The sequence below is a fragment of the Zonotrichia leucophrys genome, chromosome 8 (assembly GCF_028769735.1).
Source record: "Zonotrichia leucophrys gambelii isolate GWCS_2022_RI chromosome 8, RI_Zleu_2.0, whole genome shotgun sequence".
Lineage (NCBI taxonomy): Eukaryota > Metazoa > Chordata > Aves > Passeriformes > Passerellidae > Zonotrichia > Zonotrichia leucophrys.
Window position 1 is genome coordinate 7,035,194 of NC_088178.1, and position 26,602 is coordinate 7,061,795.

At 41.7% G+C, this 26,602-nt stretch overlaps 1 protein-coding gene across 3 annotated transcripts; it reads left to right on the forward strand.

The window, feature by feature from the left end:
- The first annotated feature begins 476 nt into the window (after positions 1 to 476).
- On the forward strand, positions 477 to 26,203 carry EDEM3 (ER degradation enhancing alpha-mannosidase like protein 3). Of its 3 annotated transcripts, none has more exons than XM_064719558.1 (21): positions 477 to 762; positions 2,458 to 2,503; positions 6,046 to 6,146; positions 8,618 to 8,657; positions 9,094 to 9,206; positions 9,827 to 9,980; positions 10,468 to 10,602; positions 11,009 to 11,114; positions 11,609 to 11,706; positions 12,976 to 13,101; positions 13,808 to 13,891; positions 14,828 to 14,911; positions 15,091 to 15,215; positions 15,730 to 15,895; positions 18,094 to 18,248; positions 19,015 to 19,168; positions 19,667 to 19,861; positions 20,607 to 20,772; positions 21,121 to 21,306; positions 22,106 to 22,120; positions 22,774 to 26,203. In XM_064719558.1, the coding sequence occupies exons 1-21, from the start codon at positions 602 to 604 to the stop codon at positions 23,181 to 23,183; spliced, it is 2,820 nt and encodes a 939-aa protein (XP_064575628.1). In that variant the 5' UTR covers positions 477 to 601; the 3' UTR covers positions 23,184 to 26,203. The 3 variants fall into 3 exon arrangements, with proteins under 3 accessions (XP_064575628.1, XP_064575627.1, XP_064575629.1); XM_064719557.1 differs by having other exon boundaries at positions 497 to 762; positions 22,106 to 22,153; XM_064719559.1 differs by lacking the exon at positions 22,106 to 22,120 and having other exon boundaries at positions 498 to 762.
- The last annotated feature ends 399 nt before the right edge of the window (positions 26,204 to 26,602 follow it).

Here is a 26,602-nt window from a genome sequence, read left to right on the forward strand (position 1 = left end):
ACGGAGAGGGAACTTTTTAAGGGAGCAGGGAGTGACAGCGTGAGGGGGAACGGCCTCACACTGAGCGTTGGATTGGGTATTTAGGAGGAAGTTCTTCGCCGCGAGGGTGGTGAGGCCCCGTTACAGGGTGCCCACAGAAGCCGTGGCTGCCCCATCCGTGGGAGAGTGCAAGGCCAGGCTGGACGGGGCTCTGAGTACATCCCTGCCCACCACGGGCTGCTCCGCACGGCCCCTTCCGTCCGGAGCGCCTGAGGCAGCACGGCGGGCGGGGCAGGGCGGGGCGCGGGGCACGCCGGGAGCTGTGTGCTGTCAGGACGCGGGGCACGCCGGGAGCTGTGGTTCCCCACCCTTTGTCCACGTCGACCCTCTCGTTACGCCGTCCCTGCCGGCTCACGTGACCCGCCCGCTGCGCTCTCCCATTGGCCCGGCGGCGCGCGCTGGAGGAGGGGCGGTGCCGGAAGCGGCGGCGGCGCGAGGCCGTTTCCTTGGCTACGCCCCCGCGGGCGCGCGCGGAGGGGCCGGGCCGGGCCCTTCCTGCCCCGGGAGCCGCGGGAGCGGCGATGGGCCCGCAGCGGGACTAGCGGGCACCCGGCCGGCCGCCATGGCCCTCAGCGCAGCTCCGGGCTGCCGCGCCGGGGAGCGGGGGCCCCGCTGGAGGAGGCCCTGGAAGCTCCTGGCCCTTGGCCTGCTCTCCGCCTCCTCCGTGCTGGCGGCCGCCCCGGGCGCCGGGGCCATGAGCAGGGAGGAGAAGCGCCGGCTGGGGTGAGCGCAGGGACGGACGGAGGGAGGGACGGACGGCGGGCCGGGGCCGGGCCGGCGTGTGCGCTGCCCGCGGGGCTGGGATGGGCTGGGATCGGTGACTGCAGAGCTTCGGGACGGCGGCCCCTGTCCGTCTGTCCGTCCGTCCGTCTGCCCCCGAACGCTCCGGGGGCCGCGCGGTGCCGGTGCCGGCCGTGCTGGGGCCGCGTGTGCCGGAGCCTGGCCGTGTCCGGGCCAGCTCCGCCGGCTGCGGGGCACACGCGGCCCCGGCTCCGCTCCGGGATCGAGCCGTGTGCTCTGGGAGCCTGGAGCTCGCCTTGGAGCTTCAGGCAGGGCTTGCTGAAAAGGGGCTGGGGGTGAAAGTGAGCAAAGGTAAGAGCAAATCCCTGCTCGGTTGGTTTAATTGTGGCCGGGAGAGTGCGGGAGTCATAAAAAAGGTAAATGTTGACGTGTGTTCTGCCCAGTTCCTGTATGTAACATAAACCGCTCCGGTCCCCGTGCACGTACGTGTAAGACGCTGATTTTTTATCGCAGTTTTTAGCTGAAGGGTAAATATTACAACGTATGTAGAAATGCATTTTCCTGCATGGAGCGGGACTTGTTAAAACAAATTTGCAATCAAGAGTATTTTGTGTTAGTATGCTTCTGGAGACAGTTTCATCGTCCTCTTCCCATCCGGTGGTCAGTTGTACAGAGCAATAATGCAAAAAGTCTGCTGGAGAAGCAGTGTGGATGCTCTCACAGTTGTTAAGGTTGGAAAAGGCCTCCAAGATCATCAAGTCCAGCTGTCATGCATAAGTTGATATTTAACTCCAGTGTTTACAGTTACTGGGATTTTCCATCATGGGTTCTCAGGAAAATTTGTGCATCCTTTTATTTGTTTTCTTCACGAGGCTACACAAGGAGTTGAAGTTTCATCCCCCAATTTGTTTTAAAGTTTTTGCATTGCACTTAAAATATCATCTGATACCCCAGGCATGTGCAGGCCATGCCCTGCTGTGGTTTGTGTTTGCCTGTAAATGTAAGTTTTAAGCAGTTGTCTGTGTGCTGCATCACCCAGCAGCTCGGTGTGTTTATCTGGGGTTTTTTGCCTGCTGCAACCTGAGAGGCACCTGGGAAAAGCACCATCCTCTGCTCTTTTGATGCCTTAATGCACTAGAGTTAAAACTACTCCTTGAATTTCCAAGTCATTGAGCTAAATTGGATATTTACAATATAATTGTGGTGTTCCTGGCTCCTTTATGTTCTGTCTTATCAGCAGAGATTGTGAATTATGTTGATGGTAGAAATTAGCATCCTTTTTTCCTTGCAGGGCTCCTTAGTGAAACAGTTAGGAATGATCACAAGTAGTGCTGTGTCTTAAAAAACAAGGTGGTTTTTTGGGAGTTTTTATGTGTGGAAGCATTTCTGTTCTTTCAGACATATGATACAAAAAGTAAGGATTTTCTTTAGTTTTTGCTTGCCAAGAGACCCCCAAATAATTTCGTGTTAGGTGAAGAAAGAGTCTTTCCTTTCTGGAGTGGACAAGAATAGCTGAATCAAGAAAAAATATTATTCTATATTTCATTTACTTGAGTAGAGTATGTTAGTAGAGGACCTGTGCCTGACATTCAGATATTAAAGAATGATACCTGTAAGATGGTGTGTTAAAGGCCATTGGGAGACATACACTAATGCTTTTCCTTTTTTCTTTTTTAGAAATCAAGTGCTTGAAATGTTTGATCATGCATATAGCAATTATATGGTAAGTGAAATACTTGTTTGGTGTTTTTCAGAGGAGTTGTTGCTGACCTAGGGGAGAAAACAACCTACAGTACATGACATTCTATAGAAACATCTGGGAAGGAGGGGTGAAAACAGAGCTAAAATAAATAACAGCACCTGTAAAGCCTTTAAAAAGACCACAAGTGTTACTTTCAGGAAGGTTGTGAAGGCTTTTAGAGTGGTAACTAAGAATTGCTTGTGGTAACTCTCCTAATCCATGCCTGACCTTTCCCAAACCAGTTCATCTCATGTCAGGCTATCAACAGTAAAGAATTTGGTTTGAAACTCCAGGAGAAGGAACTTTGGGAGAGCTGTCTGTAGACATGAGACTCTGGAGAACACAAATTGATCTTACTTTGTAGGTAAAAATGGCATTTAATATTTCTTCAGTGGTAAGCCATGCCAGATGCAGTTTGGGTGTTGTACAGACTGTTTGCAGAAGAGAAAGGGAATCTGGTGCCATATCCCAGGGTGTGACTGTCATATGACCATGGGCCATACTGGCTGTGGTTTCTTTTGCTCTGACTTGTGATTCCTGTGCAGGTATCCTCCTGTTCTGGATCTCTGAGCCATCCCACACACCCTGCTCTGGCTCAGTTTACAAAAGCTTAACAATAAATGGTTACTTGGAGTGCACTTCCTCAAGTAAAAATTACTTTAAAATATTCTGTAAGTAATACACTTCTGAGGAGAAAGTGTGGATTTGACTAAGATAAATATAAAAGATTAATTCTTACTGGCTTCATGTGAACATTCTTGCACATTCTTTGTGGCTGTTACAGAAACCCCTCTGAAGTTGCATCAGTTCCTGCAGCACAAACTGTTGTTTCCTTGCAGCATCTTGCCACATGTCCCAGGTTCTGTGTTATGGGTTAAACTTGAATATGTAATTCAAACTTAAAATGTCAGGAGTTAAAACTTTATACAACATGGGAGAGATACAGGACTGTAGAGTGGACAGAAAGCTAAGCCAAGAGGATTTTCAAAGGGGTGCAGTTTCTCCTTTTAACTTAAGCTCTGGACTTTTGAAACCTTTAGCAGTTAAACATCAAGGCTTTTTGGTTGTAATTGTTGTAATCTGGTTCCATGAAAAACACTTGGCTTGGATTTCCTCAATGGAAAACTTATGTGTTTGGCAAAATTGGACAAAATAGTACAAAGAGCTGTGCTTCTACTGTTCATTGTGTGATAAATTGGCAACTGGTAGGGGTCTTGCCACATCTGAAGCAAGAAACTTCTGTCTGAAGGAGAGAGAAAACTTCAGTTATCCTGGAGACTTTGAAGCCAAAAGGATATTTATTTGCCACGTATGCTGGAGCACTAAACAAACAGAGAAATGTGACTTGCTTGTTTAAAAAAAGATTAGAGTATCAGACTTGATTCTGACAACAGGAGAATGAAGTGTTTTTGCAGGTGTTTTTGAAACAGCCAGCTGAAAAGTTTTGATTTTCTGTTTCTATTAATACATATTTTAGACATTTGTATTTAGAAGACTGAAAATTCATGTTTGATTGCAGGGGAAATTCCCTTGCCTTTTTTTGTCTTTTTAAAGTTGTTAACAGAAGCTTAGAAAAAGCTGCTGGGTTTTTTCAGTCCTTGAACTACATTTGTAATAATGGGGTTATTTCTCTTCTTGACTGCCAGAACATGTGAAAATGACATGTCAGTCACTTGAGGCCAGTGACAAGTTGGGAAATAACTCAGTGCAATAGCTGCTTATTCTCTGATGTAGGCAGAGAATAAGTGAACTTTTATTTTTCAAAATGCTTCAAGTTCTTTATTTGTAAAGCTAAAAGTTTATTTTTCCAGATTTTTTATCACTTCTCTTATCCAAAATTTAAGCCAGAGATCTCAGTTTTGACATTGTTTTTGTTGTGTACTTCTTTAATCTGTTTTTCTGAATACTTTGCAGAGGTATTCAGAAACATCTAAGCTGTACTAAAATGATCTAGATTCTGCCTTTTGTAGTTAAACTTGAGGAGAACAAAGACTTGAGCAAAGACCAAAACACTTAGGAGGGTGGTATACAGGGAAACAAACCATCAGTTTCAAAAGAAGTTTCTGTAAGAGCTGTTTATTTATAGAGGAATGTTTCTTTTTTATTTTTATTTCATGCTTGAATACAGATTATTTTTGTACCATATATTTGGAAAGATTTTGCATGTGTTTACTTGCAGTTTCAGTGCAGCAATTGAAGTTTTTTCTCCTGCCACATGTTAGTTCTCCACTAGAAGTCAAACTGGAGACCTCAGTACAGCAGCCAGTTTCCTGCTGAAATAAAGAGAAAAAGCTCTGTCCCAAACCACTTGTGTTAAGCTTCTAAAGGAGGCAATTTCATGTTTATTTGAATTAGATATATTTAAGATTCATTGTCATTGATGTCAGTCTTATATTTGTAATATTTGTAAAAGGCTCAGTCTTGTTAAGTTTTGGTGGGTTTTTTTGGTGAATGTTATCTTTTATGTCTTGTGTAATAATTCATCAATGTTTTGTTTGAACTTCTGAGTTCTCTTACCTGTCACTGATTGTCACCCTCAGCCAGGTGAGTTCATTGTGCAGAGTGCAGTGAAGGCCATCAAGGTGCTGGAGAGGCTGGAGCATCTTCCCTGTAAAGATAGGCTGAGGGAGCTGGGGCTGTTCAGCCTGGAGAAGGGAAAGCTCCAGGGAATTTAACAAGGGAGAGCTGGGGCTGTTCAGCCTGGAGAAGGGAAAGCTCCAGGGAGTTTAACAAGGGAGAGAGCTGGGGCTGTTCAGCCTGGAGAAGGGAAAGCTCCAGGGAGTTTAACAAGGGAGAGAGCTGGGGCTGTTCAGCCTGGAGAAGGGAAAGCTCCAGGGAGTTTAACAAGGGAGAGAGCTGGGGCTGTTCAGCCTGGAGAAGGGAAAGCTCCAGGGAGTTTAACAAGGGAGAGAGCTGGGGCTGTTCAGCCTGGAGAAGGGAAAGCTCCAGGGAATTTAACAAGGGAGAGAGCTGGGACTGTTCAGCCTGGAGAAGGGAAAGCTCCAGGGAGTTTAACAAGGGAGAGAGCTGGGGCTGTTCAGCCTGGAGAAGGGAAAGCTCCAGGGAGTTTAACAAGGGAGAGAGCTGGGGCTGTTCAGCCTGGAGAAGGGAAAGCTCCAGGGAGTTTAACAAGGGAAGCTGTCAAGAAGACAGAGCCAGGCTGTTCTCAGGAGGGCTGAGAGGAATGGGCATAAACTGAACCACTGCAGGTTCCCTCTGAACAGGAGGAAACACTTCTGTATGGAGTTGCCCCGGTACTGACACAGGGTGCCCAGAGAGGCCATGGACTCCCCCTTGCAGATGCTCAGGAGTTACCTGGACATGGTACAGGGCAGCTGGGTCTGGGTGACCCTTCTTGAGCAGAGGGCTTGCAAAAGATGAACTCTGGAGGTCCCTTCCGAGCTGCAGGGCTCTGTGGTGGCCCTGCAGGTTTTCTGAAGAGCAGCACGATGAGGGTTCCTTTTGCAGGCTCCCAAGGGTGGCAGTGAGCACTGTAACTGATTCCCCTGTTTTGTTCCCAACAGGAGCATGCGTATCCAGCTGATGAACTCATGCCTTTAACTTGTCGTGGACGAGTGCGGGGTCAGGAGCCAAGTCGAGGGGATGTGGATGATGCCTTGGGAAAGTTAGTGTCTGAAATGGTCACTGTAAACATCTAGGAATAGAAGTACAATTGGCAGCCCATAAAACTTGTGTGTTCAGTTGATTTGGCCAGAAACTTACACTTGTAAGAAGTGTTTTTGTTGTTATGAAGTTAACTTACACTTCTGTTTTTATTATTATGAAGTTAACTTACACTTGTAAGAAATGTTTTTGTTGTTGTGAAGTTAACTTACACTTGTGTCTTTATTATTATAAAGTTAACTCATGTGAAATTGTACCTTAATTAGAAGAAGAGAATAGAGCAGTGAATGAAATCCAAAAATAATTTTTTAATGGTCCTCCCAAGTATTTTCCATAGGAAAGCCTTCCAAATGTGGCTGACATTTATGATATTAGTAGTGCAGGTTATAAGGGTTAATGTTGTGCTGAACATAACAATAAACTCTTATCCATGATGCTGGCCTAATAAGTGATATTTAAAGTGCTTTTTTAAAGTAGAAAGTTTTCTGAAAACAAGCAGTCAAATGATTATCATGTGTATGATAGCCTGAGGCCTTTGCTGAAGTATAAAACATTATTTCAGAAATATTTTCTGTTCTTTCTTTCAAGGGAGTTGAGAGTACAAAATACTGATCCTTTGGCTAGCAGAATGTAAATTTAAGGACTGTTTTTTTCCATGTTAAATGGAATAATCAAAGGCAAAATTGACCTATTCTAAATGCATTTGTAATTGATACCTTTGAATATGTGCAGTTTATAGATCAAATTCTTTAATAACAAACAGCTGATTTTTTTTAGTATCACTGTTTAATGTCTCTAAGCACAGTAATGTTAATCAAAGCTGAAATCCTTCTCTTAAATAGTGCTTCTAATTGTCTGTAGGATATTGAGCATGTTATTTTGGCTATGTTTTGTTATGTACAGATGTTTTTTAGTCTAGAGATTTCCATATAATCCTGCTGCCTTGAAGGTATCCAAAGATACAGCAGATGAAAAATGTAATGAAAATGTATTTTGAATCCATTCTTTTTAATGACCTTTTTTAAAAGTAACATTCTAGCATTTGAGTAAAAATACCTTCCAGCCCATTTGAGTAGAAATACCTTCCCCCCTGCTCTCTACCCTTAAATGCATTAAATTATTGTATGTGTTTATTATTTTTTTGTATACAGGCTTTATTCTCTACCTTATAATTAGTTATATTATTATGTAGCAGATTTCTTATCTAATTCCTATTTCTTGCCAGCTGCCTCATCAGTTGTGTTCTCTGCCAGTCTTTGCAATCACAGAATGACAGGGTGAGGGAGCTGGGTCAGTTCTGTTTCCCTGGAGAACTTAGGAGCCTTCCATATAGATGTGAAAGGCATAATTTCTCTCCTCTTGTACAGAAAAAGTTGTGAATTTGTTAGGCAGTTGTGCACAGTCATTAGTTAATCTCTGTCTCCTGTAAAACAGCACTTAAAAAGTGCCCTTATGTCTTTACAAATTCAAGAGAATTATAATATAGGAACACTTAATTAGAATTGTGGTGTCACAATTGGGTTGCCTGCAAGGTTTCAAACACTGGGCACTTACTGAAATCCTTGGTGTGTGCTCCTCAGTAGGCAATTTTAACTGTTCCACAGTGTTCAGTTTTAACACCATCATGTTCTGTAAATTCTATTCTGTGTTGTGGGTGTGTCTTAGCACAGGAGCAGTTGTTGGAATTAGACATATTTATGATACAATTATAGATATAATTCCTGGGATGGGGAAAGGTCCTCTCAGCTCTGGATGCACTGGAACAGCTCTGGAGAAAACCTCTGATCCTTGTTGGGATCTTCTTGTTTCAGGCACTGTGGAGCTGACTTGATGCTCTCTTTTCATGGAATAATCACAGAATCCCAGCCTGGGTTGGGTTGGAAGAGCCCTTAAAGCCCATCCAGTTCCATGGGCAGGGACACCTTCCACCAGCCCAGGTTGCTCCAAGCCCTGTCCAGCCTGGCCTTGGGCACTGCTAAAATAGTTCTTTATTTTAGAATAAATAAAGTAGTTCCTTATTTTAAGCCTACCACTTGCTAGTGTTGGCACAGTTTCTGGTATGAGAAATTTAGCTTGGAATGGCTTGTGATCTCAACGTTTTTCCTTTTTTTTGAAAAACTAAGTGAAACAGAGGCTGGAAAACCACTTAAACTTTTATGCTGGATTTCTTAATAGATTTGACTGGAGACAAGAAATAAAAATGAAATTTATTTACCAGAATTTAGAAAGCATTGCAGTAAATAAATGTATCTGTAATCGTAGCCTCTTTGTCAGCTCCTATTCTGGTCACTAGCAAAGGGGAGAAACTTAGAAAGAGGTTTTGATATTAAACATGTTAAGTACAGCTGATTGTTTTGCAGCTGGTGGTCTGTGAGAATTTAGTTTCTTCCCTGGTATCAGTAACTATTAAAAATCACTTAATTCCTACAGATACAGATCTATAGTAAATCTGTTTTAAATTTTCTTTCATAGGTTTTCACTGACCTTAATTGATACCTTGGACACTCTTGTGGTAAGCTTAATCTGTTGATAAGCTTTGATAAAACAGATTGTTTTCTGATGCTCAGACTTATTTTTAGATTTCTTTTTCATGGCTGTTGATCTCTGGCTCTGTTTGAAGTGACTGTTGCTTGTGGGAACTTTGAAATGCTGTGAGGATGGAGTTTGGAGTTGGTTGTAATAACTACAGCAGTTCCTTCACATTTCAGTTATACTTTTTTATGTTGCTTTTATTTTGCCTCTAACTTAACACAAGAGAGTTATAGTCTAAAGCAAGAGGCTCAGTTAGTGGTGGGCACCTCTTAATAACTGCTGATGTATTTCTGGTTTGAATTGTATGTTCATATTTCTTGGGTAACTTTGTGTGCACTGAAATATCCTGTATGCAAATACACTGTGACTGCATTAGCTATACTGGAACTGAACACCTGCTCACTGTTGTATTCCAGGTGTTAAATAAAACCAAAGAGTTTGAAGAGGCTGTAAAAAAAGTAATAAAGGATGTTAATTTAGATAATGACATAGTTGTGTCTGTCTTTGAAACCAACATAAGAGTCCTTGGGTGAGTAACTTTTGTTTTCAAAACTCCTAAAAATGTGGATTTTAGGCAGTGTCTTTAAGACGCTCTTCTGTGCTATTCCACCTGTTTGAAATAGTTGTGCCTTTGTCAGAGAGTGGTTTTAAAATGCAAGGCAGGACTCGCTGCAGTGGTACTGGATCAAGCTGCCCCATCTCACTGCTGCAGGCACAGCTCTGCTGATTAAGAACCCCATGAGCATGCTGAGGGAGCAGGGGGGTTGCTTTAGAGAAACAGATTTGCAAATGTTTCTGTTCAATACTTGATTTACCACATTTTGATACCTGGGATCATAGATTATTTCAGCTTGGAAGGGACCTCTGGGGCTCAATGCTGGATCAGAAAATGTAATTTTAAGTTATTATATGACATTTTGGAGATCTTGGTTGCTATTCCTGTCTAATATTGATGAATCTATGAATCCAATGATAAACAAGAAGAATTGCTTCCCAAATCCTGATAGCAAACCTTGATTATAATGGGAATTGGATCAGCAGTCTAAAACCTAGGGTCACAGTTATGTACATGTCACCTAATTGTAGAGAGCTGTCCTTGCTGTTCAGATGAACATACCTTTTGAGATGTGGATCATTTCTCTTGTTTAGAGGTCTCCTAGGTGGGCACTCAGTGGCAATTATGCTGAAGGAAAAAGGTGAATATATGCAGTGGTACAATGGTGAACTCCTGCACATGGCCAAGGAACTGGGCTACAAGCTTTTACCTGCTTTTAACACCACTAGTGGTCTCCCTTATCCAAGAGTAAGTTCTGTTTCTGTAATGCAGGATTATACTGTAATCATGACTTCTGCTGTTTTGATTTTATATCTGTTTCCAAAATCATTTCTGTATTTATTAAGTGGCAACAAAATTGAAAACTGATAAATTGCAGGTACTCTAAGAGCCAGGAGTAGTGAGATATTTACAAAACTAAATTTTCAGGAGCTCTTGTGATGGTTTGAGTTCCTGATTTGTTGCTAAAAAATTGCTCAGATTAGATTTTTATTCTCTTACTGTATTCTCTTATTCAAATGCCTAGTGAACCAGGCAACAGGATCTTGTTTGGGAGGGTTGAGATTTTGAGTATTTGTGGATAGTTCTCTGTGCATGTCTAGGTTGGCAGAGCAAAACCAAAGAGATCTGTTTTTTCTTGTCTTTAGAAAGAGCATAGATTATATACTTGCTATACAAGGAATGTAAACTCTTTCAGCTGGGAAAAATAAATATTATAATGTCTGATTTTCTCTAGGTTAACTTAAAATTTGGTGTAAGACATCCAGAAGCACGAACAGGAACAGAAACTGATACCTGTACAGCTTGTGCTGGTACCTTGATCCTTGAGTTTGCAGCTTTAAGCAGATTCACAGGAACATCTATATTTGAGGTTTGCTTTCCACAATATCTTATTTTTTGCCTTAACGTAATGTTTACAGTTTGTAATTTTGGAAAAAGAATTCTGAGTTCACTAAATGCATGTCTTAGCTGTGCTGCACAAAAACTTTTGTATATGTTGAGATTTGTAGTGTTTATGGGTTTTCTTCCAAGGTTTGATTTTTTTCAATAATTTTTTAAATCACAGGAAATAATTTTGGTTGAAAGTAGTTAGAGTAATACAGAAGTAAACAAATATTCTGAAGATCAGAAGGAGTTCTGAAATTGTTAGACATGAAACTATTCCTATGAATCTATTATGAATCCTATTCCTTTCCTGGCATCTTAATTGAAATAGCCAGAAGAATCAGAGTTGAGTGTCTGTGTTTCCCAATTCCCTGTTGCTGTTGTTGTTGCAGGAATATGCCCGGAAGGCGCTGGATTTTATCTGGGAGAAGAGGCAGCGCAGCAGCAACTTAGTGGGGGTCACCATCAACATCCACACTGGGGACTGGGTCCGCAAAGGTGGGGCTGAGCCACAGCCAGGGGGGTCTCACCCACCCCCAGCAGGCTTACCTGGGCTGCTGAAAGATGTTAATGGGATAGGCAGTGGAGGAACATGCTGCCCCAAAGCCTGGCTCTGGTAGAGAAAGTGGTTTTATTCATGGCAAAGTGTTCCCTGATCCTCTTTAATACCAAGAGGGAAGTGCCTTGGGATGAATTTTCAGAGATGGCTATAAATACATGGGAAAAATATAAATAGGATGGGAGAAGTGATGATCTGTGAAATAAGTGTCTTTTAATGCATGTCTGTCCATATTATTATGTGCACTGGTAGTGCAAAGCCTTTGGCATACACACACAGTATTGTGTCTCTGCTTCCATCTGTGCCTTAATTCCAGTGAAAGGAGGCTTTTCCTTTCACTGGAAGAGCGTTTAGATTTAAAGTGGGAAAATGTGGAAAATACCCATATTGCTACATAAAGTAAACCCACCCTTTTATTTTCACCTGTTCCTAGACAGTGGAGTTGGAGCAGGAATAGATTCATACTATGAATATTTATTAAAAGCCTATGTCTTGCTGGGAGATGACAGTTTCCTGGAAAGATTTAACACGGTAAGTTAACACCTTGCTCAGGTTTGTGCCTTCTGCAATACAAATTTCAGAGTAATTGTGTTGTCAGCTGTTAGCCTGAGAAGGGATCTTTAGTAGAATTTCTATGACTTCTGCTGTGTTCAGTGCCAGCTCTTTTTACTGAGGGTTTTTGCTAATCTTGGGTGATTAGCTGTCACATGAGCAGTTATTTTAACCCTGTCCAGTAAACCTCAGAACCTTGTAGGCCTTTATCCATGTTCCTAGCATGGGAGAAGCTGTATTTCCAGACCAATACTGCAAATGTTTCTGTAAAAGAACGTAAGGACCTCTTCTTCCAAACCATTGTACAATTTCATTCTGTCCTGGAGCAACAAAAAAAATCAAAGTGTGAATCTTGCTTTGCACTGCAGATCTTCAGGCCCAGGATGCATTTAAGTATACAGGCTGAAAACCATTCTCAGTTTTTTTTAATTCACAGATTACTGAGCAGCTTTGGTCAGCATCATAATTCTTTAATAAAAGCATTATTTATTTTGAAAATAGCATTATCCATTAAATAATTATAGCATTATCCATTAAACAGCAATATCCATTAAAACATCTTAAATCATAAAATTATTTTACATCATATAGCATGATTTTTTATGAGAAGTGAATAGTTCCATAGTTAAAGTAGTGATACTTTAGGTGTAATGATGATTTCATGGTCCTAAGTGTTACATTTTCCTTGAGATACATCTGTTAAGTGTTTCTGTCAGTTTGGCTGATGTGCTCAGGATTGCACCTTCTGAAAACAAAGTTTGAGATTGGAAGTCAGCAACATGGCAAGTGACCTAGAGGGTTTAGAAGTTCTTCTGAGCCATGCAGTCTAGCTGCTTTGTGTGGGTTTTTTAACCTCCTTTTCCTTCTGAGATCCATATGCTTTGGAATTCTGTTGTTCAGAAAAAGCAATTTCAGCTTTCTTTAGAGTGTGCTTTAAAATTCAGCCAAAACAAATGTGCCTTAACTGTGATATTCCTGGTTTATCACATGGCTGCTGGATGTACTTTTGTGTATGTGTATTCCTTGGAAATGTGGTAAGCTGTGCAAGTGTAGTAATGTGGAGTTTTTCATTATTTACTACACTTGGTTTTAGTTTGCAAAACTAGAGATGAGAGGCACTGCCAAATGTAATAATGATTGGAGATGTAGTACTGGCTTTTCCATTCAAATGCAATGCCAGTCTGGTGATCTGTCTCTCTTTTGGGGAATGAATTGATGCAAACTCCTGCTTTTCCTGATGTTTGGCAGCACTATGATGCCATAATGAGATACATCAGCCAGCCACCTCTTCTCCTTGATGTTCACATTCACAAACCAATGCTAAATGCTCGGACCTGGATGGATTCTCTGCTTGCTTTCTTCCCTGGATTGCAGGTAAGGTGTAAAACCCATGTACAGATGGTTTTAGTAACAAAGAAATGATTAACTGGGTTGGATGTATGATTTTCAAGCCAAGTGTAGCAATTTGATTTTCAGAAATACTGAGGGAACATCCCTGGCAGTGTCCAAGGCCAGGCTGGACAGGGCTTGGAGCACCCTGGGCTAGAGGAAGGTGTCCCTGCCCATGGCAGGGGGTGGCACTGGATGGGCTGTAAGGTCCTTTCCAACCCAAACCATTCTGATTCCATGATTTCTGTACTTATTCTTCCAGTCACTTCAATGCCATGATGCAAGTTAATGTGCTTTGCTGGCTATGTTGAGTATCAGGACAAGTGTGTTCCTGTAATTTGCTTCCTTCACTCCTAGTCATGAAAATACTCCAATTAAGCTTCCTTTGTACTTGTAACTGGTTTTCTACTTTGTGTGCCATTGACATCTTTAAGATAACCTAAATGATGTTTTCAAGTTCTTTGTAAATGTCAGAAGTCCTTGTTCTACATGGGCAATAATTTTAATGAGTTCAGTGATTTTGCTTAAAAAACTCTTAAGGAGTAGCTGTGACTTACAGTGATAGGGATTAATAATTACAATATGTAGTGACTGCTCTGTGGCTTTACATGAACACACCATGAGTGTTTTTAACCTTGAGTATTAGCCCTATGCTTGGTGAATTAATGATACTTTTATTATTTAATTTTAGGTGTTGAAGGGTGATATTAGACCTGCTATTGAAACACATGAGATGCTGTATCAGGTTATAAAAAAACATAACTTCCTTCCAGAGGTAAGGTAGTAGTTTTTTGATTTTGTAAACCAAAAATTTGTAATTTTGATTGTGTAAACGGATTCTTACAATTCTTACATCAATTTGAGCAGTTGCAGATGCCCATTTGAAAAACCAGCAGGTATATATGTTATTAAAATCAGAGCTTCATTTCCACGGCATTCTTATGTGATTTGCAGTTCTGCAGGTCTGACAGCTGAGAGGATGTTCTGAAATTTTGTATAATGACTTTGAAAGTCAGCACACAAACTTACTGCAGATGCTGCAAGTCTTTGAGCAAGTCCATTATTCACAGAAAAGCTTGTTTACCTGCTGAAGTGTGTGTCTTTAATCTGTGATGACTCAGATTATATTTGAAAGCTTCTGACTCTGGGTTTAATTCTGACTTTCCTCTAGTGTAAGCTTATTTCTCTTAGAGAACATTTTAATTAACATCACATTCACCTAGTGTGGTTATTGAGAGCAAAGAATTCTAAGCACTGGAATGACTTTTGAGGGCCTTTAAAATGGTGTAATTTGGCTCTTTATGGGTTTTTTGTTGTATTTTTTGTGTTTTGTACTTATGAAGGAAACTTTAAAAGGTCAGGTAGTTATATTTAAGCCAACAGACCACCCCCTAAGCAAAGACTTGTTTTAAATCTTAGTGTGAAATAGTAGTGAATATATGACAGAAGTGGCTTTTCCCAGTGCTCATTAAGAGTGAATAGGTAGGCTAGGAAATTTTTAGATATCTGACATCTAGCCTGTGGTATTAATTTAGAAACAGCTGCTTAACCATCTGTCAGTGTGCAGTGACACTTGACTGCACTGGAGGTGTCAGGTGGTAGGTATGTTTGCAAAAATGGTGTTTATCAAAGCTAGGCTGTTCAAGTAAACCTGTGTTTGGTTTGCATTCCTGCATTTATTTTATTTTTGTCCGTTCTTTTTCATCCTCAGGCATTCACAACAGACTTCAGAGTTCACTGGGCTCAGCATCCTCTGAGGCCTGAATTTGCTGAAAGCACCTACTTCTTGTATAAGGTACAGTCACATCCACTCCTCTGACCTTTGAGCACTTTTTCTTGCACCTGGAGTTTTGTTGCTGTTTTATTTCAATACAGAATTGAGTGGCATATCTCCAGCTTAACTTATCCACTGGAGCCAGTTTAGGATATAAACAAGATGTAATGGTTATAAATTTTTTTTGTTTTATTTCATAGGCTACAGGAGACCCTTACTACCTAGAAGTAGGAAAAACCCTCATTGAAAACTTGAACAAGTATGCCAGAGTTCCCTGTGGGTTTGCTGCAATGAAGGATGTTCGTACAGGAAGTCATGAAGACAGGTAAAGTTTGTACAATTATCTTTTAAAGCACAAAACACAGAAAAAAAATCAAATTTCCCTGTGTAATTGAATTAAGATTTGAGGAGCTGTCTGTCTTCACTCTGATAACCAAGCCTTAAATTACCTGTTTGTAATTGCATTGAACTGTAAATGCATTGAAACAAGCTGTGCACTGTTTCAGTAGAGTTATAGGATGCTCTAGAAGAATATTTTCAGTTTAATAACCTTTCATTTGTCTGAGAGCAATAGATTAATTACTTTCAAGCTAAATATACTTCAAATCTGTAAGTTTGTCAGGAGGTTTATTTGTTTTTTTCTGTAATGCTGTTTTGTACTGAATGTGCTGAATCATTTCCCTCCAAACACAGCTTCTTCCAAGCAGAAGGAATGCTAATGGAATTATGTCCAGCAGTGATAGTCATGAAGTCTTCAGAGATGGAGAACTAGGAATATTTATTCTACTGATGTTCTAGAAATGAGCTCTCCCTAAAGGATATCCCCTTTTTCTCCACAGGATGGACTCATTTTTCCTGGCTGAGATGTTTAAATATCTGTACCTGCTGTTTGCTGATAAGGAGGACATGATTTTTGACATTGAAGATTATATCTTCACCACAGAAGCTCATCTGTTGCCACTCTGGCTCTCCACAACAAACCAAACCATCTCTAAAAAAAATACAGTATGTAACAGCTCCAGTCTAAATCAGTTTCTGTGGTACACTTCCTTTTTTTTGAGGAGAAATGGAAATAAAATCAGGAAAGATCATAGTTTGAGGAAGTGCACCAGTTTGAACACATTGTTTAATAGGCGCTGTTTCATCATATTAACAGTCACAAGAGTAGGAATAATGAGTGGATTCTGCACTGCTGAACCTTGAGATAAAAGATAGGAATTATTAGCAAGATTTTAAAATAAAATCATTCCCCACTTCTGTATAAATTGGAAGATAATACAGTAGGATAATTTGTCCCCATCTTTATTTTTTTATTATTTTTTCTAAAACCTAAGGTTTTCTTGTTTGTTCTTGTGAACAAATTTTGAAAGGTTTTTTGAAACAGCTGTGGAATTAATTTGACAAGATACAGAGCTACAGACAGATTAGGGATGTTTAATCACTTTAGTCCATGCAGTAGGCACCTATTGCATAAATATGAGAACAGTTGTGGGTTTATAAATCACTTAACCTTCCAAAATAACCTGGAGTGATACAACTGTGCCATGAAGCATCATAAATCTTCACCTTTTTTTGATTTTGTGGTCAACAAGGTGACATAATTTGTCTGTAAGGCAATAAGAAAAAGGAAGAAGAGAAAGAGAAAATTATGTCTGAGACCTATTTGTGCTTCTATTTTTAGCATTTTCTAAGAGTTTTAGAATAATGCCTGGATCAGAGGAAAAGGCTTATATTGTGTGTCAAGCTATATATCCTGGAAAAATCACTGCTTGATGGACTTTAGCATTAAGCAGTGACAAATTTTCAGTTATTTCATCTTAATGTCAAACACTGGTTATGTTTTAATGGATCATGGATTTGGTGTTAAATGTTCCTTCAGGGTAGAAATCCCACACCCTCTCTGAAATGTTCCTTCCCTGTGATTTATCTTTCTTCCCTGAGTTTTGGGAACAGGCTGGTTTCTGCACTAAACAAGAAGTTTTCTGAAGGGTCTGAAGGAGCATTTTATCTAACTTTTGTTCCCAATATAAGAATTTAATACCTTTGAGACAGGCAGGGTTCCCACAGCTGGTGCTGTTCTCAGTGCTGGCCTAACTTAGTTTGTTCTATTGAGAACTGCAAATGTTAATGAAAAGCCAGTAGAGAGGATAGAATAAATTGCTCAAATGCACTTTTTTAAGCTCTTTGAGTCAAAGCTGCAAATGGGCATAATCCAAGTAAGCAAAACCCATTGAAAATGGTGTCAGGTGGCTGAAAGGCTGTGACATTGGGTGTTCCTCTTTTATGGAATTTTATCTGAACAGATGGAATGTGTAAATGATTTTTAACATAAATACAGTGCTATTAAAACAAACTGTGAGAGAGATACTTGGTGCTATCAACCCAACATCCTGTTTGTATTTGCTCTCATAAACAAGAAAGGTCATGCATGTCTTAGTAACAGCCCTTTAGGTCTTGGGTTTTAGGGAGCCTTGAAATCCTTGATTTTTTATTGGCCACTATGTTGCAAACAGGAGGGATGAGTCTTTTTAGGTAGATGAATACTACATAAATTTTTATGGGTTATGAAATGAGCTTGCCAGTTATCTATAGCCAGTTATTTGCTAAGCTAAGGACATGCTAAATGTGGCTCCAAACCACCAGACATGTTCCACATGGCTTCACATGTTACAAACCAGCAATTTGTGCAGATGTTCACTCTGCCATTGTTCCTGAAAACAGAAATTGTTTGAATTATATAGAGATTCATCCTTGCTCATCCAGACTTGCAAGTCTGTGCGGCTCCTGAGGAGGAGAATCTTTTGTTCACAAGAAAAGATGTGACATTTTTAGTAAGAATGACCTAAAGCCTGCAGCTGGTTACACACTGTAAAGCCGGTATCAGGTGAAACCAGAACTACTGCCTTTGCTTGTCCAGCACATAAAATACAGGGCACTGGCTTTGTCATGAGCAGGTTTGACAAGAACTGTCTACTAGCAGAGGATTAGTTGTTTCTGAAAAAAAAAAAATCTAGAAACTGTATATAAATTTAGTAAATTACAAATTAGAATGAGTGTTGTATTCATCTGTCCAAGGGGCTGCAGTGCACCGGCTCCCCCCTGTTGCTGCCAGATGTCCCCAGAACACAGATGACTTAAGTCACTGATGTTCTTTATGTAAAAACATAACCTGCATTTTGTTTACTCTGTATCTTTGATTTTAGAGCACAGAGTACACAGAGCTGGATGACAGCAACTTTGACTGGACCTGTCCAAACACGCAGATCCTCTTCCCAAATGACCCCATGTTTGCCCAGAGCATCCGCGAGCCTCTGAAGAACGTGGTGGATAAGAGCTGTCCCCGGGGCATTTCCAGAGCGTAAGATGGATGTTTCCTGTCTTTGTTAGCTCAGGACTGAGTGGAACAGGCCCTGCTGTGCAGGGAAGGAGGGCCATGAGGTGTGCTGGAGCTGGCAGTCCTTTTGGGATGGGCCAAAGGGATGATTCCTGGTCACAGGAAAAAATCGCTTTGGATTTCTCCCAGCAAAACTCAGTTTGTTTCCAGGTGGAATTAGCAAGTCTTTCAAAGCAAAAGGAGCTGAATGAGCTGATTACCTTGGCTACAGCTCCCTCTTGGAGTATTGCAGAAAGTGTCTCTATTTGTAAAATACTTTCTGCAGTCTCCTGAACAATTCTGAAAGTCCTCTTTGTAGTAAGGAAATGATGCTGCCACACATAACTGCACCCGTTTTGAGGAATTTAGGGCAGTGTTAAGGCTGAGGAAGTTTGTCCTCCTGATCACCTGTTCTGTATTTGTATTTCATGAATAAAACTGAGTTGGAACTTTATGGGGCAAGCTGGGTTTGGTCAATGTTGCAATAATGCAGACTCTTTACAAATGAGAGAGTATATGGCAGTTTTGTTATCAATACTTGGGAGGGAGGTTTTGCACTATAAAATTATTGCTTTTATAAAGACAACTTTATAAAAAAGATAACTTGATTGAGAAGTTGCATTCCACTGAAGCTTGCACTCAGTGTACCAAGAATTCCAATCTTGTGATGGCAGAGAACTCTAGAACACTAGAGTTCTGTTTCAAGGATAATTTGATTTTTAAAGCTTTGATCTCTGGTGTCTTTTGGCAGAGAGGAGAGTTTGGGAAGTGGACCAAAACCACCACTGAGAGCCAGAGACTTCATGGCCAGTAATCCTGAGCACCTGGAGATCCTGAAGAAGATGGGAGTCAGTTTGATCCACCTGAAAGATGGACGAGTACAGCTAGTGCAGCATGCAGTGCAAGTAAGATGACCTGGCAGGGTTTTATTTTTTAGAGCTCTCTGCTAAGTCCTCCCAGCAATGATACTTGACACCTGGAGCTTCAGGAGGTACAGCCATCCTGTGGAAGGAGGCACATGAGCTGGATATTGTAGCTATATTTAGCAGGCTGATGCTTGTTAATATTTTTCTCAACAACACTTTTAACTAATCTTCCACTAAATTAGGTAGAGGCTGCTCAGGTTGAAGTGACGTGGCCAACAGCATCTTGGCTGAAAACACTGCTTTCAGTGTGAGATACTTCCATCTCTTTATGAGGTCTATATATTGGTATATTTTCACTTTCCTGGCTGCTGCAGGTGCTAAACCTTTTGTGAAATGATGCTTGAGTGTAAGTGAGCATCCACCTTGTGTGTACAAGTCTTTGTAGCAATGGTCCAGGCAAACACTACTTCAGCTTCTTTTCCCTGAAATTTCTCAAACATTTAAGATAAAATTGTTTATTGATTGCTTTCTCTGCAGGCAGCAAGTTCCCTGGATGCTGAGGATGGCTTACGGTTCATGCAGGAAATGATTGAGCTCTCCAGCCAGCAGCAGAAGGAGCAGCAGCTCCCTCCTCGAGCTGTCCAGATTGTTTCCCATCCCTTCTTTGGCAGGGTAGTCTTGACTGCTGGGCCAGCACAGTTTGGGATGGACTTGTCCAAGCACAAAGCAGGGGTATGTGAGATGTGGGTGTGTCTGTTCCTCTCTCTGTTGCACAAGCCTCAGCTCTACAGTGCTGCTGTTGTTTGAGGGCTCCAGCTGATCCTCCAGGTGATCAGTTAATTACAGGGTTAAAATGACAGGCCCAGTGTTGACAATGACAGGGGTTACAGTAGTGGGGTGAGTGGCTTATCTGTCTGTGCTCTGCTCCTGAGTCAGCAGCCATGCTTTAGGATTTAAAACACATGCACAGCATGAGTTGCAAAGCAAGCTCATCCAGTCTGCAGTGCACAGCTAAGGAGATGGTGATTTAGGAGAAGTTTCCCTCTCATGTCAGCCAGGAGCTGGCAGAAGCTTTTTAGAGTTAGAGCAAGTTGTTCTAAGGAAAGCTTTTCTAAAAGGCTCTGTGTAGATGGAAGAGGGCAATCCACAGAGGCAGGGGTCCCTGTGGGAAGCAGTAGGAAAACCCATGTTGCAGCCCCAAAGAAGAGTTCCAGACTTTTGCAGTTCATAGGAGAAAAAATTTCCAGAGACAACACTTCCCAGGTGTAGACAAACCACACTGATTATGAGAATTAGGTTTTCATTCAGTCATTCTTTGCTTCTAGAGCTCCACTTTCAAGGCACAGATTGTCTGCACTGACACAAGACAACACTAAATGCAGTAGAATGACTGAAGGAACAAAAATACATGGGAATCTTTCACAAGCATGACCATAGTGCTCTAATTCTCTCTTTATTTTTTGTTTTTTCCAAACAGACAAGAGGATTCGTTGCAACCATTAAGCCATATAATGGATGCTCAGAGATCACTAATCCTGAGGCAGTGAAAGAGAAAATTGCTTTGATGCAGAGAGGCCAGTGCATGTTTGCTGAAAAGGCACGAAACATTCAGAAAGCTGGAGCAATAGGAGGCATTGTCATTGGTAAATACAATTCCAGTTTCTTAATTTGTGTAAATGTAACCTAATTTTACAGATTTGAAGATACAGGAAAGCTGACAGGCTTTAAGCTGAGAAGCACAGCAATTGTGCTTTCAGAAAATGAAGAGATGTTTGGGGTTTGTCAGGTTCTGTGCAGACACAAATTGGGATGAGGGGTTGTCAGTGTTTTTGCAGACTAAAAGTTGTTACTTTAGGGATTGCAGGGTGCTGTCAGTACTAAATCCTGAGGAGTAATGGGGAAATGAAAAGTGGAGGAAAACACAGGGGAGGCTGTTCCAAGTTCAGCTGATCTAACAGAAGTTTGCCCTTTCCCTGGTACTCTCTGCCTAGATGACAACGAGGGCAGCAGCAGTGACACAGCCCCTCTCTTCCAAATGGCTGGGGATGGCAAGAACACAGATGACATCACCATTCCCATGCTCTTCCTCTTCAACAAGGAAGGGAACATCATCCTGGATGCCATCCGGGAGTATGAGGCTGTGGAGGTGCTCCTTTCTGATAAAGCAAAAGACAGAGGTAAGGTTTGAGGTGATTTATGTAAATCTAGCTCCCCTCTGTGCTCTGGCACAGTGGAAAATGGACAGGAATGATTTGCACTGCAGCCCAGAGGTACTGTGGTTTTCTGTTTGACACTGAAATTAGATTTTTATTAATTTTTTTTTTCTGAGAGATATCATTGATATCCACTCCCCTACAAGGTAACGTCCAGAAATGCTGTTCCTAAATGTCACTTTGGCTTAGGAGAAAATCCAGCCTTTTGGATTCCTTTTGAACCCTTTTTGTCATCAGCTGCTTTGAAGCAGCATCAGGAACAGCATGTTTCCAGTGCCCTACATTGTGAGCATCCCTCCCTCAGCAAGATCCCCAGTGACATTCCTGGGACCCAAAAGGAGAGAGACAAGTGCTGGAACCATTTTGCCTATCTAAGGAGAAGTGGTAAACATGAGAAATAAGGCTGCTGACCTCAGATGTTTCGTGGGTGTTCTTGTATAATGCAAGAAAATTGCAAGCTAATACATTCCCAGTTGAAATGTTTGAATGCAGCTGAAAATTCCAGATTTTCCTCTTGTAAGCTTTCCTTGTAGCACTGCTGTGTCCAAGCAGAGTAGGTAAGAACAAGTATCCAGAAAATCAGCCTGTTTGCAAAGGGGATATGCCAATATGCCAAAATCTTGTCTTGTTTTTTACAAATCCCTCCTGTTTAACTGTGCTAAGTGCTCTGACAAAATGCTGAATAGAGGACAGCTCTGCCTTTGAGAGTTTGTAATCCATGTCTGCTTCTTCCCCCTCCTCGTGCTTCCGTTTGGAATCCCAGCAACAATCTTTAAAGGTAAAATGATTCCAAACTACATTATTGATAGCAGTAAGTATCCCATGTCAGCAGTGGCATGTGCAGTTAAATTCCCTAAAAATCCTGAAATATCAGTGTCCTGCTTACAGCCATAAGCATCAAACCCAGGGAAATGTGCATGACTAAATTGGGCAGTTGTTGGAGCTGAGCTGGGACGTGGGAGACGTGTGTTACTTGCTTTGAGTGGGGAGGCTCTGGCTTTGGCTCTCTCAAATGCACAGTTCAGCAAACCTAGGAAACTCTGTCCAGCTCCCAAGTGCTCAGATGTGGGATCTTGGTGGATCTGGGAGTGCTTTACAATCCAGCATTAAAGTTCAGTGCACACAGTGATTATTTGCTTAAAGCTGAAGTAGGGTAACTGGCACTGACCCACAAGTCACTCCTGAAGTTTGAGGAGCCAAAATGAACCTCAATGTACTGTTTGCCCTCCTTTAAAATGTTTTTACAAGGCTTCCCTCCTATCCCTCTGTAAAATACATTCTTCAGTACCATTAAATTTTCATATCACTGGAAAGTTTGCTCTTCCTTGAAGAAATAAGGCCAAGGGAAGTGACCTTGAGTTTCAAATACATACTAAAATGTTGCATTCCTACAGTTATTTTAACTTTTTCTTTTTTCCTTCCCTTTCAAAGACTTGGAAATGGAGAATATGGACCAGAAATCATCAGAAAGTGATGCACACAAACCAAATTCCGAGGAAGCTTCTTCAGACTCTCAGGATGCTGGAGCAGTCGCTGAGGAGCCCGAAGGAGGAGGAGAGAGCTCTGCTGTTGGTGACCCTGATCCTTTGTCTGCTGCCAGCACCGCCAGTGCCAGTGTTTCCATGGCACAGGAGGATCCCCACACCTCTGGATCTGCAGAGGCCAGTGCTCCAGAGCCAGCATGCACACCAGGGGACAGCCAGCCTCAGGAACAAAACACCCAGACAGAGGCCACTTCCAAAGCTCACTGGGATAGCAAAGTCCAGCCTATGGAATCCATATTAGCAGACTGGAATGAAGATATAGAAGCATTTGAAATGATGGAAAAGGATGAGCTATGACTTGTAATAATAACTTATTTGTTAATAAACAAATGGAGACCTCTTTGGGTAGAAGTGAGGCCCTGATATCCAAGAAAACATATTCAGTATTGGGATGAGCAACCAGGTGTCACCTGGAAAACAACACAGAATTCCAGCACAGGCTCTTTGTATGTTTTAATTTTTCCTGTTTAAAAATGGGAACGTGCAATCAAAGCATTTGGGTGGCCCCGTGGCTGGTGCTGTGCCCCAGGTAGGGACGAGCCTGACTCCTGCCTTCCAGGCTCTGAGGGGGCTCTGGGAAGCAGCTGAGCAGGGTGGGGTGACACACCATGGAATGGTTCTTGATGGGGCACCCACCATCCCCAGCTGAAAGCCTTCCTTACAGCAGCAGGGGAATTGTTTCCAGGTGTCTGCTTTTGTCTGACATATCACAGTGCTGCTCTTCACTCCTTGCACCCCTTGCCACGAGGAACCACAAGGGGACCTGGGGGTTCCCCTCCTGCTCTGCTTCCAGCTGCAGGAATGTCCAAACCAAAGGCAGAGTGTGAGCAGGTCCTGTCAGGGAGGCTGGGCCAGCCATGGGGCCGCTGGGGAAAGCTGTGGGAAGCACCCAGGGCGGGTGTTGAGTCCCAGGTGTTTCCCTTGGCCTCCCAGGTGGAAAAACTCCAGCCTGCCCCAAAATCTGGAACAGTCTCTGAAAGGACACAGCTCCATCAGCTGTAGCAAAACCTTTTTCTACAAGTTTGACTTCCAACAGCTTGACTCCGTGTTCTTTTTATATGCAACTTTTGTGTGTGGTGTTTCAGGCAGGGAGGCCAGGGCCAGTGAGGAAGAGCAACAATTCTGGCTGTTGGGTGGATAGTTCAGAGTCCAGGGGTGTTATCCCAGGCTCTGGAGTTTGTTACAGGTACAAATTTGTTACCCACATTATATTGAAGTAAAAATGGGGAAGTTTAAACAACATAGAGGCATTTTGACTGTGTCCAAAGAAACTGCCAAAAACTAATTAACTTGATTTATATAAACTGCTTTTAGTGACATGTGGTTCAGAAAATGGTTTTATATTAAAGACAGAATGAACACTGCCTATATGCTGCACCAGGCTAAAAAATGCAGGTTTATGTTCATCTTTGCAATGGAGTAAATAAAGAGGAAGCCCCACTCTGGACTGCACCTTTGATTTAGCTGGTGAAATGACACGTGCTGAATATGCAACTGTTAATTAGCACAGCCATACTCTGTATTTATACTCTGTACAGTGAGCAGGGCAATCCCAGGCATGTTGGATCCATGTACTCAGCCACACTTGCTTTCAAAAGCCTCAGAATGCACAGGCACCTTTTGAGAGCATGGCAGTCCATCTAAATATCATCCAGAACTTTAAATCACCAGGGTAGGAGGGAATTTGAGGAGAAATAGCGAATAAGTGTCCTTTGAAAGAAATTAGCTCTTAAATGGAGTTGTCATTCCTTTGCACAAGTAACTGTCTGGAGGCTTGGACTTGAAGCAGCTGGGGGTTTTCAGTTGGGAATGTTTTTATTTATGGGTTTTGTTACATGAGTTCATAGAAGGCATTTGACCATGGGAGCCTTGTAAGTGTCCTTGGTTCCTGGGAGTGCCAGGACACAGCCAAGTGCAGGATCAAACCATGAGGTGCAGATCAAACATTTCCACTCAGAGAATTCCATTGATCTGTCAGTGCTCAGTGCCACAAAAGGAGCATCTTTGTTCCCATGCTTTCTGACATGGACATCATCTTCCTTCTTAGTAGCTCTTTTGGTGGAAATAGAGTTATTTTTATATCCTAGAGGCCTCTGGTCATTACTATCTCAAAATAGCAGCTAAAGGTTTTCTTTTTTTTTTTACTTGCAGATTTAGGTGTAGATGTCAAATGTTATTAAAAGGTTAACTTTCCTTGCCATCACCAGCTCATTTTTAGTAACTGCTTTCTCCACCTGTTATTAGAGCAGCAGGCATTACCTTTCAGGGATCCCAGAACTCCATGTGGATTTAGGGGGCAGCATTTTGGTGGTGGCCTACCTCAGATTACTGTTGCCTCCTTCCTTTTGAAGTGGTTTTTGTTTCATTTAGTTCTGCTTCACCTTTGAAACCATCACAAGAGCCATAGCTTTGTTTACAGACCTGAATCAGGCAAGGTTGACCTTTTGGGAAAGAGGAATTAAATTGGGGGGACAGTTTTATTCAGGTTATTTTCACTTTGTATCTCCTTATGAGGACATAGGCTTTGGTTTAACCTGTTCATATCATTCTGGAAAGAATTCAGTTTTCTGTTACTATAATCTTAAAAAGCAAAAAGAATGTATTCATCAAAAAGAAAAACCCTTTTGGAAAGGGGAGAGAGTGTTTTTCCCAAATGTTTGGAAGTCTGCTCCCTGCATATGGAATATTGCTCATCATTAATCAGGAATCACCCTTAGTGTATAGCATTGTACATTTCTTTGTATGGTATTGAAAACTGAAGAATTCAGGAATCACAGCTGCAACTAGCACTTATTCCATGCCATGTAATTCAGATCAGCCAATTAATTTCTCATTTGATCTTAGAGGAATCTTCTTAATTGTTTACATTTATTGTTTCTTAATGAAGTTTGAGAATGAGCCCAGCTCTGGTTCTCCTCCTCCTGCCAGTGTCCCTGAGTAGGCACCAATGAGTGTGTGTTGAGAGGTGAAAAACAGGACATCTTATGCAACAGGCATCAGTCAGAACATAGAAAACAAACCATTCTGTGAATGAAAATTGTATGTTGAGATTTTATAAGATTTTTGGTTTGTTTTTTTTTTTAGCCAGACCAATTTACAGCCGTATATTTTCTTATGGAAGATGTCTAATAACAGGTGCTGTAACACTATTGTTGGGTTTTACTCTCTGGTGATAAATGTACCCAATATTTCTAAGGGCAACTATGTACTGTGATGTAAAAGTCTGGGCTAAAATGTACATAATCCGTGTACATAATTGTGTACTTGATTATAACTGCTGATTGTAAAGATTTAATAAAATGTAAATATTCTGGTCAGGCTGTGCTGAACTGATGCTCATTTCTGCATTGCTGTTGGCTGTCACTTTCAGCAGGGCAGTCACACCAGTCCTTCACTGGCAGCCTCAGTGCTGGAAAAGCCTGGAATTTTTGCCTGGGAAGTTGGCTGAACTCAGAGGTATTGTAATAACCAAAACACCACTTTTGAAAGTGTAGAACTGAAACTGGACAGGCTCTCAGCAACCAGATCTAATGGGACTATTTCAGCCTCTTTTCTTTATGACTTAGGCATTACTGTTTTATGTTTAAGATCCAGAATCCCGACCCTCAAAAGTTCATTTTGACTGCTGCATCTGTTATATTTAGAATGAAAAAAACAGGTTTCACTTGGGCCTGACAAGGTGAGTCTTTGAGGGGTGTATCCTTCATCCTTCCTCT